This window comes from Pagrus pagrus (genome assembly GCF_965226575.1).
Source record: "Pagrus pagrus genome assembly, chromosome: 11".
NCBI classification, from domain to species: domain Eukaryota; kingdom Metazoa; phylum Chordata; class Actinopteri; order Spariformes; family Sparidae; genus Pagrus; species Pagrus pagrus.
In genome coordinates this window covers 3,892,665-3,909,182 of record NC_140195.1, presented here as the reverse complement: position 1 = coordinate 3,909,182, position 16,518 = coordinate 3,892,665, and the positions used below count along the sequence as shown (strand labels likewise).

Below are 16,518 nucleotides of genomic sequence, written 5' to 3'. Positions count from 1 at the left end.
ATACCTTTATGAAGAGGCAATTTTGTGTCTTTTATCCATCAATTTCTGAGATATACAGAAAAAGCGGACTGTTTTGGCGACGGGAGAGCATCGTGATCCTCTGTGTAGGTGGGCAGGAAAATAAAAAACGCTCTGCCAAAGTCAAATCCTACTTTAATTGTGAAGAAAACACCGGCATGGCAACAGCAGAGCACGTTCATCTGTGTCCTATTTTTATCACGTCTTACATAATATCAGTCTAGACTGGAGGAAGACTGTGTTTAACCAAACAGAGGAACAATAACAACAACAACTAACAAACAAGTTTCACACCTGAATGTTTGAGTATTGAGCACTCAACCGACAACTGATGGCTGCTGATGAATACCAATGTATGCTCGACTTCACAAAACCGAAACATTTTTGTTTTTTGTGCTTCTGTCGGGGCGTTAGAAACATTCGTACGTGTGAATCAGTGCAACACAGTGCTGCTAAAAAAGCACAAAAGAAGTCTGTAACGAGAGACGAGGGACGGGAAGATGTGATATCTGTAATAATCGTCTAATAGATAGTGCTGAGATTAGGGAACATTTGTAAACGTACTGTACTTAGTTACATTCCACCTCTGTATACTATGTAATAGTGATGTAATATATAAAGTTAGAGCTGAATTTTTGTTTTTGTTTGGTGGATGTGTTACCAGACGTTATGTTTTGATATATAACTTGTGATCTGATGTCACGGTCTTGGTTTTTATTTCCTGTTTCATTTAGTAGTTTTATCCTCTTGTCACTGTCTACTTCCTGCTCTCTGGTGCTCCTGCGCTCCTCACCGCCCTGATTTCCCCCCCAACACCTGTCTCACATCAGCCTCGTCAGCACTGCCCTGTTCCCAGCGTCTCCACCTGCACCTCGTCCCCTCGTTAGTTTAGTTTGTGTTAAAGCCGGTGTTGTTCCTGAACTCTTTGTTGTTTCGTCTGTTTTGGTCCACTGTGTTCCCTCTGCTCCTCATTTGTACCTCGTGGTTTTCTGGTTTGTCCTCAGTTTTGTACTTCTGTTTCTTACTTGTACTTTTCTTCGCTTGCTTCTTGTATTTTGGTTTTTGGGACTCTGCGTTTTGGATTTCATTTGGACGCTTTTCTGTTTTCAACCTGTCTGCTTCTGTGTGTCTGCACACATAAATAAAAAGTACTGAACTACAGCTGTGAGGATGCGTTTACCTGGCTGGGGAACGATGCTGATCCAGGTGTGGAGCCTCCGGAGTGACTGGGAGAGTTAGGAAGAGACTTGCAGGCCTGCAGCGCCGCCTGCTTCTTCTGAGCTACAATCTTCTGAGCAGCTGGGGGAAAAAAACCAAAACACACAGAGGCCATTAAACTGGTTCAATCAACTGTCAAGAATAATCAGTGACTAAATAATAGTGATTCATCATGTTGAGTCAAACAATGCAGATCAGATTGTGATAAAAACTCACCCTCTGCAAACACGCGGTCGACGTTGAACCCGTAGGTGGCGCAGGTTTCGTAAAACAGCGAGTGACGCACGTCGATGCACAGCTGCCTGGCTCTCTGATCCTCAATCACCCGAGGGTTTGTGCTACTGATTTTATCTGTAATGAAAAAAACAACATCAGTGAGAAAGAAACCTGAACACAGCACCACAAAGAGTTTATACACTACTGACTTCTAGTCTGATTCAAGGAGCTTCATACATTTATTCTCGGCTGATTATTCTCTTTGATCCTTTATTGTTTAGTCTTCCCAAAATATTCAGTTTACTATCATACAACACAGAAAGCAGCACAACTTCATATCTGAGAAGCAGAAGGTGCTCGACGAATGACCGAATAATGAATCATCTATCAACTGATCAATGAATCGCCCGACCACTTCAGCTCCATTTGTTTCATTAACAGGATTTACAAGAACGTCTGAGGTGATTTCCTCCGGGTCGAATATGCTCCACATTTATTACACTTCTGATCCCTCACTCTCAAGACCGCGTGCCACTTTCAGTTGATTAGTTTGTTAAATCTGCTGCGAGTATGAATCAGCAATGGTTCAGCGAGAGCCACTTCTCTGTCCTATCAAATTAATTTGAGAATATAATATTGTGGCAGAAATTCAGTATACGGAGTAATTAATGTTGCAGGCTAACTTCTTGGAGATTATTAAATATGAACACGAGCATTTTGCTTTATTTTTCATTTTGGAGAGCCCTTCAGAGTTTTCTGTAAACAGTACGACTGAAAAGTTGTTGATTGAACTTAATATCTTCAGTAATTTCCACTTATTTTCCCAGTTAAAGAACTTAAAGGGTCACTCCACCATTTTTACACATTAAAGTGCGTTAACAGGTCTTGAGGAGTACTCCTGCATATGTGGGAAAAAAAAGTAGTATAAAGTCTTTTGTGGCTCCAGAGGAAGCTGCATGCAATCTGACAAGGGATGTCACTCTGTGGCTCAGTTGCATCATGGGTAATGTAGGCACCAGGTTTTGAAAAAGGAAGAAGAACGTGTGGAACAAAAAAGATGACATCTCTGGTTCTGCTGTGTCAAATTCTATCATTTTTAAACCGTCCAGAATGAGAATAGAAAAGTACAGCGCTTCTTTAAAACCTTGTTGCCTCCATTACCCACAATGCAACTTGTGTGACATCGCTGGAGGTAATTTATCAGATTGCATGCAGCTTCCTCTGGAGCACAAAAGGCGTTATACTACTTTTTTCAGGTTTTACAGGCTACTGATTCAACATGGCGTCACTCTGACTGTTAACCGGTTGAGAATGGTTTATTCCCAGTATGAGTGAATCTATACGACTGTGTCTCATGGGCTGACCTTGGGTGCCGACCACTATGACTGGGATGTCCGTGCGGTATTCACTCAGCTGCCTGTAGAGCTGGTAGAGCTCCTGGAAGCTGGCCTCGTTCTCCAGACTGAAGACCAGGATCACTGCGTCAACCCAGCTGCTGAACTGCAGGAGGAAGGAGGATGATGGATGATGAAGTCTGCAGGTTTGCATACTAACTACTGTCTCTCTCTCTCTCTCTCTCTCTGTCACACACACACACACACAAATAAGCACCTGTGCGTCGGGTGGTCCAGCTTCCTCTCGGATCAGTAACAAATGACTCTGTCCGTCCACCAGCACTTCCTTTTTATACCTGCCACCTGACAAGGACAGTGACAATGACAGACAAGTTATTTAGCAGCCGGTGGCAGCGTGACAGACGGAGGATGAAGCCACATCACACAGCAGGCAGCAGGAAATATGCTCAGACGCCTCTGCAGTTTAAAAAAGAGACTCGGCAGCAAGAAGCCAAAAATATTTTTCGAGAATGATTTGTTATTTAAAAACAATGCAATGTTTGACCAGCATTAAACTCAACTAGTTAAAATTAACTCTATAAAAAGATGCACTCTCTGTTTCTTACCATCCGGCTTCTCAAGTGCAACATAACTGCCTGTGATGTATTTGTTCACCAGCGCTGACTTGCCACTTTTCAGACTTCCCAGAATGCCCTGAGAGATGAAAGAAGGAAATACAACACCGTGAGGTCAATTGAGGGTGAGCATGAACACACGACTACAGTATATAATATATCAGATAACTCTCAGACTGCATTACAACACATTAAACACGGTCTTTTAGTTCCTCCATCGAAAGTGCTTTTGTTCCCTGTAGTTTAAAGAAGAAAACTACACTGAAATACTCGTCCGTCTCACCAGTCTGAGCTCTGGGATGGATCTGCTCAGGGTCCACTCCTGGCTGTTGGCAATATTTACTAGAGAGAAACAGAGACAGAGACAAACAGTCAGCGAGGCAGAGACACAGAGAGACATTCATCAATTTCATCATGTGCAGTAAAAAGGCCAGCCATCATAACGGCTTTGTGGGAGAGCCATAAATCACACCGCTGCTACGTGACCGCTCGCCACGAGAACACGTGCGGCCTCGCAGGTCGTCCTAACGAACGCAACCTTTAAGTCGCAACAGGAGAGCCAACGAGGTGGATCTCGTTATCCACTTTGCTCCCTTTGTGCCGTAAATGACGGACAGCTGTGTGGCGTTAATATGGCCTCAGTTCAGCCGGCGTTCAAAGCGTGAACGGTAAATGGACCTGCTGCAGTCTACTGACCGCTCAAAGCTTGGGGTCCAGTTTCCTGGCCTGCAGCTGGGCGAGCTGGGGATTTGAACCTGCGACCTTCTGACTACTGGATGACCCCGCTCTTCCTTCTGAGCTGCCTCAAAGAGCCTTTTCTCCAAACTAAAATCAATGAGAGAACTAACTATTTATGGATTAATTGATTAAACTTTGATTAAAGTCCTCCTCCTTCCAGTTTCCCTCACCTTATTTCAGAATAAAAGCACAGCGAGAGTCAGACTTTTTAAATTTCTCCATCAATCACACATATGATGTTTGTCAGTTCAAAAGATCATCATCATTTTGCAGAGTCTGTTGTAAAGATAGTAAAACAGCATTTAGCCTTGTGTAAAACCACTCAGTGAGTTCATCTGTGAAGATTATCCTGCTGAGTATCACAAACGTGTTTTTGTCACAGTTTATTTTTCAGTGAAAATCCAAAATCCAATTAAAAAAATATCATGGGCTTTTTGTCGAGGGAACCGGGGCGATGCCAACTTCCAGGTGGGCCTGCAAATTTGTCCCTGCAGTAGTCCACCTGAAGGGGAGGGAGTTTATAGCTTAGCATGGCAGTTCATGATAGAAAACCGAGGAAAATGCACATCAGCACATTGCAGGAACTAGAAATGTCATTTTTTGCTTGAAAAAGTGACTAAAAGGTTTAACGATAGCAAATGATTATCAAAATACGACCCTGAAACATAGTTGTGATGGATTTGATGCCTGAAACACACTAAGAAGAACCACAGCGTCACAACTTTCATGATATCAGCGTTGTAATCCGCCATTTTTCTTCCAGTTGACTGATCATTTAATGTAAAATCAACTGAGACATGTTTTGATGTGCGGTGTGTGTGTGTGTGTGTGTGTGTGTGTGTGCTGGAGAAACCACATGCACATACAGTACAGTGGGTGTAGAGGGGTTCGGTTGCACACAGCTGTGTCCGTGTCCCTACTGGGCAGAAGAGGTGATGTGCCCCCAATGTGATGTGACGCTCACACCCAAACACCCAGCTGCAGCTTCAGAGGGACCAGAATAGAGACGGAGAGAGAGCCCGAGGAGAAACTAAAACTGATCCAGAGACAGAAAAAACAACCACTCAGCGGCCAGTTTATTAGGAACACCAACAGTGGCTCAAACTAATGCAGGCTCATAACAGTCCCGCACTATTTTTAGTTTCGGAGAGGTGTCGATTCAACTGTATGAACATTTTGCAGGCTGCAGTTTGTCGTGTCGTTCAAGTGTACGTCTTCACAGCGCTGTTGTGTTAGACTGCACTGGTTTCAGCAGGGTGTACCGAGGAAACTTGTAACTGAGTTTATATCGATGAGCCTACAGCAGCTCTCTGAGGCTGCACTGAGGCACAGCGGTGCTTTGAGCCAAACGCTAACATCATGCTCACAGTGACTGTGTCAAACGTGCTGATGTTTAGAGGGCTTAATATTCCCCGTGCTCACCATTCGTTTAGTGTGTTAACATGCATAGTAATTTCACATTCACACTAAACACGAATGACAGCTGAGGCCGGTGGGAATAGTGTTAGTTTTGAAGGAGGAGGAGTAAAAGGATTCAACAGATTAAAATGTTGTGCACATGAGGGATGTTTTCCTGCCAGAAAGCCAGACAGGCTATTGAAAAGTGTGGTTAATGTTGTGAAAGGGTCCATTTTAACCTCAAACATGATCTTTTCCTGAACCTAACCAAGTAGGTCTGTTGCCAAAATCTAACCAAACTGCAGCTAAAAGCTTAAAAACAGATGAAACAGAAAACACGGCGCTGTAGGCGGGATAAAATGTTGTCCACAGATATGTTCACATTCGTATATGTCATAGGCTATGTACCATATTGACATTTCTACAAAATGAATAAACCAAACCAGGTGGTGTTGTGCCTAAACTCGACACAACAGCGCAAACACAAGATAAAATTAAACCTAAAGAAATGTGACGTTTCAACATATCCATAGTTTGCAGAAACTTACATTTATTCAGGGGATTCTGTTGCATAATGAGTCAACCAAGTCTAAAAATAATATGTCTGCATATAGGACACAGCCCCCAGTCTGCTGTATATGACTCATTCATCCACCATGACCTCCTCCCTACATACACTTTTCATACAAGAGCGTCATGGCAGGTACTTTTCACCGTGAAGGTCTCTCTGGTGGAAAATCCACAAGTCTCTTCTTGCATTACAATAAAAAAAAGTCATGAGATGATTTAAGTCATTTAAGTTCACCCAGAAATTAAAATTCAGTCATTATCTTCTCACCTCCACGCTGATGGAAAGTCAGGTGAGGTTTTTATGGTCCGCAAAACATTTCTGGAGCTTCACAGCAGAACAGCGTCGCAGCATCATCCTAAAAAAACCTGAAGCTGTAGCTCGAGAACAAAAAAATGTATGTCTCCGTGCAGCTCGTCCAGCGTAATTCAATTCTCCAGAAGACCTGAGATCCCAAATTGATTTGAAAAGATATACGTCCTTTTTTTTAAAGCCCTGCAGTTGCTCCTGCACGCTGTGGATGTAAAACACGTCTTTTCAGATAAACTTGGGATCTCAGGGTTATGGAGACTTTAATTACGCCCATATTATGTTTTTCCCTGCTGTCTCATTATGTCTTTAAACAAGTCCTCATCTACTTCAGCTGTTTAGGATGATGCTGCGACGCTGTTTTGCTGTGAAGCTCCAGAAATGTGTTATAGACTACAAAAACCTCACCCGACTCTCCATCAGCACGGAGGTGAGGAGAGAGGAGGATTTTTGAGTGAACTTGTCCTTTATGATTCATCATCTGTGAACCTTGAATGTCTGTGCAAAAAAAAAAGTGCATGCCAGTCCATCAGGCAGGTGTTGAAATATTTCACCGGATTAGTGAGAATTTGCTCAGAGGATCACCACAGCCAGAACAGTTTGGATCACGTCCCCCTCACATGACACAATAAACTGATTCAGAGACAGAATAAGCACAAATTAAAAGATGCACAAGGACCAAAGGGATGAAAAAGAGGAAGACAACAGAGGAGACCGGGAGGTGGTTGGCAGACCGTGCTGACAGATATAGTGCCTCTTCTGGGTGTGAATGTGTGATGTGTCCTTCAAAGACAGACGATGATTAAACTCGAGCCTGCTCCTAAATCTACGGAGCGTCCGGGCCAACGCGGCACAGATGCAGCCGGCGATGATGAGAAAAAAAAAAAAAAGGGGAGCTTACATACGAGCCACCGCTGCAGGCAGCTCCCAGGGTAAAAAGGGCAACTCCTACAGTACCACACAGACAAACACACAACCACAGACACTTTGCCTATCTTTGTCTGACTCAAAGCTCTCTTTATGGCCTGCTCCTGTTGCCAGAAGTGATCAGACAGTGTGATCCTTCTGCTGCTTCGACACACAGATTTCTACAGAAAGCCAATTATGCACAATCCTCGCTCAGAGCCAATCATGTGAGCTGCATGACGACCCCCGTGCGTAGCCTGTGGCTCACATGCAAAACCGCCAAATTTTCTAACTTTCATTCGGCTTTCTTGGATTTTTTTTTTTTGTCAGAATCCTCTCGGCCTCTCACACACACACAGACACACACACACACACACACACACACACACCTCCTCCACCCATCTCTTTCATCAGACTGCTGCCTCTGTAGCAGCAGCAGCAGCAGAAGCAGCAGTCCTGCCGGTTGCCATGGCAACACTTCCTCCTGCCCCTGAGTATGTGTGTGTGTGTGTCAATGTGTGTATGTGTGTCTGTCTGTATGTGTGTGTATAGGGCTAGTCTCACTACTTGAGTGAATCCACAGTGTGCATGTGTAACAGTGTGAATACACAATGAGTGAATGAATACATAAAACACTCACACACACACACACACACACACACACACACACACACACACACTCACACACACACACCGGCTCACTCCCGCTGGCTGACACTCGCTCTTTCTCTTTGAGCAAACATGTTTGTGAAAGAGATGCACTGTGAGGCGTAGAGGGGGAAAAAGCAGCGATGGCAACTCACAACCAAACGATCCTGAATCTAAAAAAAAAAAACATGTCACACGATTGAGTTTTAACGTGAAGGAATTTATATCAAACGCTTCACAGAGACAAAGACGAGAGTGTGAAGGGATGAGGGGAGGGGGGGAGAAAAAAAAAGCGTCATATAGTGGCAGAACATGTAGTGGGTGGACTATCAAAGACCGGATTAGAAATGTTCTCGATTGGCTGTGGATCCGCACTTCCCGTCTTTGACGTGGGTGAACAAATATCGCCTCATGTCTTTCCCTCTTTTTTTCCAGCCGCTTCAAATAAAGCCGAGGCAAAAACCAACTGGAGCGGCACATGTGTGTTCGCGCCAGCCAGCTCCTCTCTCCCCCTTCGGCTTCATTATGAGATTTAAACCCATGCTGGGAATGCTGCTTAAGTGTGTGTGTGTGTGTGTGTGTGTGAGTGCAGAGATTACCCCTCCAGCGGTGTGAAATCTGCCCGCTGCTCTGAGGGGAATTAGATTAAGACTGTCCAAGACGTTTCTATTGTCGGTTCTCACATCAAAGAACTTCATCTGTCATCAATTTGTAGTCGCACATGGCTGCGGGAAAATGTCCCCCGGCACGTGACGGCACAACAGCCTGTAAATGTATCCTGTGTGTGGTTCTATGAAAAGATCAACCCCACCCAACCCCACCCACGCTCACTTTAAATGGATGCCTGAGCACAGATGAAAGGGTTACACTCTGATAATTGTTTTGGCAGCGAAGCGAACGCAGGAGAGTCTGTGATAACAGCTTGTTGTGATGGATGTAGACAAGCGCCGGAGAGCCGACGGTGATGTTATGTGTGTGTTTGTGACCTCCTACCTTCCTCCTCGCTGGAGTCTCTCTGGATGTAGACAGGAGGCGCTGTGGAGGATGACCCCGCTGCCCCCGAACTGCTCTTTGTGAAAATGCCACTGATGAACTTCAGCATCTTCCTGTCTTTCGCGGAGCCTCGTTGGCCCTGCTGGCCCTGCTGGGCCTCCCGGGCCAGCCCCAGGTCTTCAGAGAGGCTGTTCAGGTCACTGTTATCCAGCGTGCGGCTTTTACCTTTGCGAGCCGGTTTGGAGGCCTGCGTGGCCGGCGCAGGCAGCGAGGCCGAGCCTGTCTTTAGTCTCTCCTTCCTGGGGATGTCTCTCATCACCGCAGCCATGCTACCTCCCATCTCTAGAGGTATTCCAGCTTGAGCTTCATCCCGCAGGTCCCTCCATCCTTCAGGCCTGCTCGCCTCGGCCCATGAGGCCCTGCAGGGGCCCGGTGAGCGCGTCGGCATGCGGCAGTCCTTGCGGTCCAGACTCTGTGCCGAGGTCGGGCTGCGCTCCCTGCCATCTCTGGAGTCGCGACCGCGAGGGGTTGCGCTGCTGTGAGACTTGAGCAGACTCACAGGACGCTGCCCCACCGGGCGGATGGGGAGGCTGGTCCTGGTTGGGGTTCGACTGGGCTCGATCACCTCTGCCGGTGGTGTTGGGGTCAGCGACGGTGTCGTGCATTGCTTCGCTTCTGGGGTTGAAAGTGTCTTCTCGACTCGAGTTAAATCGATCTCTGCAGACTTTGTCTTCGGAGCTGTCACTCTCTCAGCAGGTACGGGGATCGAGAGGTTGCACGGGGGCTTTTCACTCCCTGTAGTCGGGGCATCGGTGGAGGGTGGTTTATCTTTCCTCGCTCCATCTTTGAGTTCATCAGTTAACTCGCCCTTTTTCAAAATAGCAGCATCCTCAGCCCTTTGTGGTTGTCCTAAATCGACTCCAGCTCCGTTCTCAGTCTGAGCGGGAGCCTCTCTCACCCCGGCCTCTTCTCCCGCCCTTCCTCCCGGCCTGGCCTCCACCTCCTTCCCCTGGGTGCTGTTCTTGGCCTCCCCTCCATTCTCCTCCACAGCCTCTACCTTGACCAGGGTGAGGGAGATGAGGTAGGTGGTGCGTTGCTGCAGGGCGCCGCCTCCGCTCATGTGGTCAGGCTTCAGTAGACACACAGTAGATGAATGAAACCAGACAGAGCGACATGAACAACTGACAGTTTGCCAGCGTGTTGGGATGTGAAAGAATCTGACAGCACGACTGTGACAATAAACTTACACGGAGGGAGATTAAGTTTCTCCTCGGAAGATACGCGAGCAGAGGGGCTGCTGGTTTCATCCATCCCCCAAATCCCTGTTTCTTTGTTTCGGATTTTAATTTCAGTCACGGATTTCTTCTCTGGCTGCAAATTTTCATTTTTCTCTGGGACACAGAAAAGAAATCCACTCTTCCTGACAACCTTCAGCACACTGCCAGTGCGGTCCAATCAGCTCTTTTGTTCCTAGAAAACACCCAATTAAAATCTATCCACTGCATCTGTATGCAGCCACTGAGCCAAATGAATCTTCATTATGGTGTCTGATGCCTCATTCCTGATGGTAATTATTTACTTGACCTTAATTTTTATGTGCAGCACCCCCATCTTATATGTCCCATCCTCTTCACAAATCAGAATAACAACTGCCCCGCATCATACGTCATCGAGAACGTGATCAACAGCAGCAATAACCCCTGAAAAGGTAAAAGTCTTTAAAAATTCATCAGTGTCACCCTAAAGCAGTCCAGTCCAGATCATGGGCTCTCAGTGCAAGCCACACATGTGTGTTGACAGCAGCATCCATTCAGAGAGCGCGGCAGCAGGAAGGCAGGCAGCCTCGCGGAGACGCACAGGAAGGAAGGACATTGATGAGGGCTGAAGGGGATCGGGAGGAGAAGCCAGCAGAAGCCCGGGCGGATATCTGGAGATGCATGACCGAGTCAGGGCGCGTCCGGCCATCACGCCCCTCTCGCTGACTCCCTGGCAGCCTGTGTCCTCTGAGCTCATCAGGCGTCGAGCATGACAACACGGCACCGGCACAGAGGAGGCGCTGAGGCGAGTCACTGCTCGAGCAGCTCCCCGATAGAGAGCACCGTCGCACACAGGTTCAGCGAGTCCAATCACACTCACACACACATGCATGCATGCATACACACACCCTCACACATGCACAGCTCTGCTCTCTCACACTCTGCGTTTCTCTCTCCCACAAACACACTGATAGGAATCTCCAACGTCCCTCCCTCTACATGCCCCTCCTTGTTCCAATAGGCGATCCATACAATGCAGAAGGATCCTGCTTCTCCTCTTTCCCTCCTTTATTTCCTCTCTCTCTCTCTCTCTCTGCTTCTCCTGCTGCTCCTCTCAGACTGTGTGCAGGGGTCTCTGCTCTTTATTGCTCATCCCTCCCATCCCCATCCACGTCCCCTCCCCTCCATCTTTCTCCCCTGCGTGCCGGAGAGGAGGGAGGGTGGGGGAGGCGGCGGGTATCGGCTGGTGGTAAAGCAGCAGTGCACACACACACAAGCTGGACCTGGTAAATGAGGGGAGATCGCAGGAGGAGAGATCAGCGGCGGGGTTAGGAGAGGAGAGGGGAGCTGGGAGGAAAAACAAAAAAAAAAGATGGATGCATGTTTGTGGTGGGGAAAAGACACTTGGGCAGGTCGTCTGCTCCCCGGCTCATTTATACAGCTGCCAGAACAGTTTCATCAAGATCATCCATCTGTCTTCAGCTGCCCGTGTGTGTGTGTGTGTGTGTGTGGCTTCGTGTGGCTCCTCCTCAGTAGGAGGCTTGGCTTGTTTGTTGCTAAGGTGTTACAATCTTCCTGGCTCTGGTGGCACAATCATCTCCTCCACGTCCTTCCTCCTCCTCTTCCTCCTCCTCTTCCTCCTCCTCCCTCTTCGGTGCATTCTGTATTGCAATCGCTCCCAGGATCTCTGCATCAAAATGGTGTTTCTCTGTGTGAGCGTCTCATTGTGTGTCTGTGACTGTGTGTGTGTGTGTGGTTGCACATGTAAGTGAAAGAGGTTTCCTGTGAGCGTATTGATCTGTAGTCTATTGCCTACTACGGCATGTGTTCATTAGCAGGAGTGGGTGAGCTCTGGGCTCACAGCATGAAGCGAACAATAGCGCGAGAGGATGAGAGCGTATCGGACATCGATGGTTGGACCGCAGAATGCAGAAGAATTGAACGCTTACGCTGTTTTTTCTGTGTGAATAAAACAAAGTCATGCAAACACACACAGCCAGATCTCCATATGATGACGTATGAGGATGTACTGATTAAGATGCAATAACAGCGTCTACGATTAAAAAATGTTTGGGTCAGGAAATGTGAAAATACAGTGTTAGAAATGACACTAACGATTGTTTTCGTTATGGATTAATCGGCTGATGATTTCCTCCTTATTGGGTCGCACCAGATTATATTGCGTCACCAGTTCCTGGAGGCCGCGTCATCGAATGTTCGACCAACAGACCAAAGACAACGGAACAAATTCTCAACTTTAAGAAGCTGGAACGATAAAAAGTTTTGGGGTTTTTTGCGTCTCAAACGATGAATCAATCAGTGTAGATTAATTTTCTGTAGCTCAAATACTCAACTTGATTGTTCGACTCATCTTTTTTTAGGCTGCAACTATCAGTTATTTTGCTTGATTAATCTGCCAATTATTTTTTCAATTAAGCAATTATTGGTTTCCTCTGGTAAACATTTTCTAGACGCCATGTCATCAAACCTTTGACCGCCAGTAAAAAACCAAGGAGCAAGAAGCTGAAACCACAAAATGTTTGACTTTTCCCTCTTGAAAATGTAATTTAACCATTAATCGATTAGTGCAGATTAATTTCCTGTTGCTCAAGGGATTGATTAATCAATTAATCATGAATCATGAAATGTTAGATGGTCAAAAACCAGTTCAGTTTATTTTGATGTAAGAAAAAGAAAAGCAGCAAATTTTGGTTTCTGAACCAAAATGTTTTCAAACGATTAATCGATTCATTTTCTGTTGCTCAACTAATCAACTTGATTAATCAGCTGATCATTTTAAGGGCTGCAACAATTATTTTCATGACTTCCTCGTCTGTGACATCGAATGTAATGATCAAAGATAATGAGTTTATTATAATGTAAGAAAAAGAAAAGCAGCAAACTCACATTTAGAAGTTTCAAACATCAACAATTAATCGATAGTTACAGATTCATTTTCTGTCGCTCAACTAATTGATTAATAGGCTAATATTTCTATGGGCTGCGACTAAAGATTATTTTCGTACAATTAAAGATGAGCTGGATTAAGATACAGTAACTCATCTTTAATTAAATCACAGTTACAAATACAATACTAAGGATTATTTTAACATTATGTATTTTTTATCCTTTAGTAAAAAATGGCAAAAAATATCTAAAAGTGCTCGTCACAATTTCCACAGAGCCCAAAGCGACACGTCCAAAACACAAAGACTCCTCATTTACTGACATAAATGACAATGACAGGCAGCAAAACCTTCACACTTAAGAAGCTGGAACCAGGAAAATTTTTGCCTGAAAAATCACTCAAACAATTACTCGATTGCTCGATCACCTAATCGAGTAATCCAGTAATCGCTGCAATTTTCAGGCGAAAGCAAATAAAGAGGAAATGCTGCAATAATGCCTGCGTGACGACAATAAACACTGCAGCAAAAACCATTAAACGTCCATCTCTTGCATTATTACCGGGTGTAATTTCATCTTAATTACTCTCTGATTAAAAAAAAAATGCCCTTGATGTGAAATCAGAGGATGCCTTTCCCCACAGTGCAGCACTCTCAGCCTCCCACCATCATCTCATAACACACGATCTGACTGTCCACCTGCTCGGCCCGCTCCCCCTCCCATCCACAGTCAGTGAGAGGGCAATAACTACTCTCACTGAATACAAAAGACCTCTGACAGCCGCCTTTGGCTCAAGGGTAAAAAAATGCACGACCTGAGAGCAAACGGCGACCGCAGCCCCCCGACGCACAGAGGAAGAGTCATAAATTAAAAAAAAAAAAAAGGCTCAGAGAGGAAGAGCTGAGCTGCTGTTTAAAAAACCCCAAACAGTGACGTTATACATGTGTAAAAAAATCAATTTTCAACAAGCGTGAGGACACGACGCGCCTGTGTGAGCGCGAGAGTGCACGTCAGGTTGCTGCAGTTTGAAAGTGCTGCACGGTGAATCTAATTATTTTGAAATAGACACCCACATAAAAACCAAGAAAATCGGGTTGTCTTCACTTTTCACAGCAAAACACACACTCCCCTCTCTTTCTCCGAGCGTGTGTGGAGAGACTCACATGCATACAGACAACGCTGCAACACACACACACACACACACCCACCCACACACATTGACACCCATGGGTGGGCGCTGTCAGATGGACACTGGCCAAGGGCAGTGGTCATGCTGGGTGATTTTTCATTTCTCCTTCACTGTGAGCCGTCCTCTCTGTTTCCCCCCTTTCAATCGCTCACTCTGCTGCCATGCTGCAGTGAACACCACACCAGTCAGATTCACATTTAAATGTCTTCATTTAGCTCCACCTCACCCTTTTTCTCTCCCTCTCCCTCTCCATCTTTCTTTTTTTTTTTTCTCTCCCCCTCCCATCCTTTCCTTGGCACACAGCATCAGTCGTCGACCACATCCCACTCGTTTATTAAGTCCAAAAAGAGAGGTGGCTCTGTTTTTAGCACCAGTGAACTCCACGCTCACAGATCCAGGCCCCGCGGAGGATTCGCTGCCTTTGATCCTCACTACAGAAGCCTAATTACACAAAAAAAAGAGAGGAAACTGAATCTTTTTTACACATAGGGGATGCCTCTCTGAGCATTTCAAGGTCCGCCAGATCCTAAAAAGACCTCAAAGCATCACCAGAGAACCATCAGGGAGCTGATCAACCTTCAGCTCACAGACAGTGAAGTAAACAGTAACGAGGTAATGAATAAACACATTAAATCGAAAGGTAAACTGGTTAATTCATGAAGCTTCTTCCACCCAGTCTGACCTCAAAGTATATTAACTTTAAGATTAACTCTGACTCTGACATATCAGTTGGCCAGCTATAACACAAATATCGAAAATATCGTTGTATAAGTTAATTTAATATGATTAATTTCCCAGTGAGGTTCATTGTTTTGGTGCACTGATGTCACATTTGGGGGATAACTACAAAAACCCAAACGCAGCTGCCATCACTGCTGAGTAAATAACAACAAAACTCAATGTATATGTGATACGTTACATGTTTCTGTGTCCACTGATAATAACAACACTACACATAAACTACAATAAAACTAATCTGTCACACGGTGTTTCTGTGGAGCAGACTGTTTTAATCTGTTGCATCTAATCTGTTCCTCAGCTGTGAGAAATCCTCAGCAGATCTCGACCTTCTCAGACCGTTAAACCGAAGCCACTAGGTCGACTTGTGACGTCACATCGCAGGTGACGACCTCGAAGGGAAACTCCACCAGTTTTACACATTAATGTGTGTTGACAGGTTCTTGGGAAGTGCTTCAGATGATGTGAGAAAGTAGTATAAAGCCTCCAGAGGAAGTTGCACTTACTAACTAATACTCTGAGTAGTTTGAACTACCACAACGCAATTTAGCCTCTGAGTGACATCACCGGAGGCCGATCATCAGATTACATGCAACTTCCTGTGGAGCCACAAAGTGAAAACACACTTTAATGTGTAAGATCTGTAACTTTACAGTACAGCTCAGTCTGAGATGTTTCTGTTGTGCTTACTGTGTTGTTTTACTAGCATCCTTCAAACACTTTATAATAACCATCATTAATAAATGGTTAATTTATAGTTAATTGTTAAAGCAACATTATGTAGAAATGTGCATTTTGTGCGATTTGGTGCCCCCCACAGGTTTTAAATGCAACACCACCGTCTCAAATACAAACTCCAGGTCCGTAACAATGTGTAGCTGTGTGACAGAGACACCGTTCACCCTCACAAGACGCTGTAACATCAACATGATTTTCTGCCGACTTTCCTGGAAAATATCTCAAGCGGCTCACAGTTGGTGACGCCTTCACCCAGCAGTGGTCGGTCGGCCAGAGAGAGAGGGTGGTTCACACGTGACATAACAGTTCCTGGTCTCTGCTAGCGTTGTGAGTAAACGGTAAATGTTACTGTTAACGGTCACGGCCGAACAAACAAGGAAAAGACCGATAACAGCGGACGATGAAACTTTAAAAACAGGTGCAAATCGCTTTCGTATGGTGTTGTTACGGAGGCAAAGCTGCCAACTGACAACTGACTGACGTCACACAGGCAATACTGGATCTATGGGAAGCAGTAAGGTCCAAAATTACACCAGCAATTGTCGCTTCTAAGTAATAGTAGCAAAAACACAAGTTTTCAAAGTAAAAGTCCTACATGCATAATTTGAACATGATGAGGGAACCAATCCAGACATGACTTTTTGATGAGTGGTCATTAACCAAAACAATTGTGATTGATTCTTGTTGGATTTTATATTTTTAATGTGTT

The 16,518-nt window shown here is 45.3% G+C and overlaps 1 protein-coding gene across 6 annotated transcripts in view; it reads right to left on the bottom strand.

Annotated features, from left to right (window-relative positions):
* agap2 (ArfGAP with GTPase domain, ankyrin repeat and PH domain 2) overlaps positions 1–16,518 on the bottom strand; it is a 49,944-nt gene that overhangs the window by 10,624 nt on the left and 22,802 nt on the right. For 3 of the 6 annotated variants that reach the window (XM_084366569.1, XM_084366567.1, XM_084366568.1), the window contains exons 2-7: positions 3,705–3,763; positions 3,413–3,500; positions 3,064–3,149; positions 2,817–2,952; positions 1,453–1,587; positions 1,199–1,317 (exon numbers count right to left, since the gene is read on the bottom strand). In XM_084366569.1, coding sequence (XP_084222695.1) covers positions 1,199–1,317; positions 1,453–1,587; positions 2,817–2,952; positions 3,064–3,149; positions 3,413–3,500; positions 3,705–3,763 — 623 coding nt within the window. Of the gene's footprint in view, positions 1–1,198; positions 1,318–1,452; positions 1,588–2,816; positions 2,953–3,063; positions 3,150–3,412; positions 3,501–3,704; positions 3,764–8,981; positions 11,402–16,518 lie in introns of those variants that run through there. The other 3 variants (XM_084366564.1, XM_084366565.1, XM_084366566.1) reach the window with 2 other exon arrangements.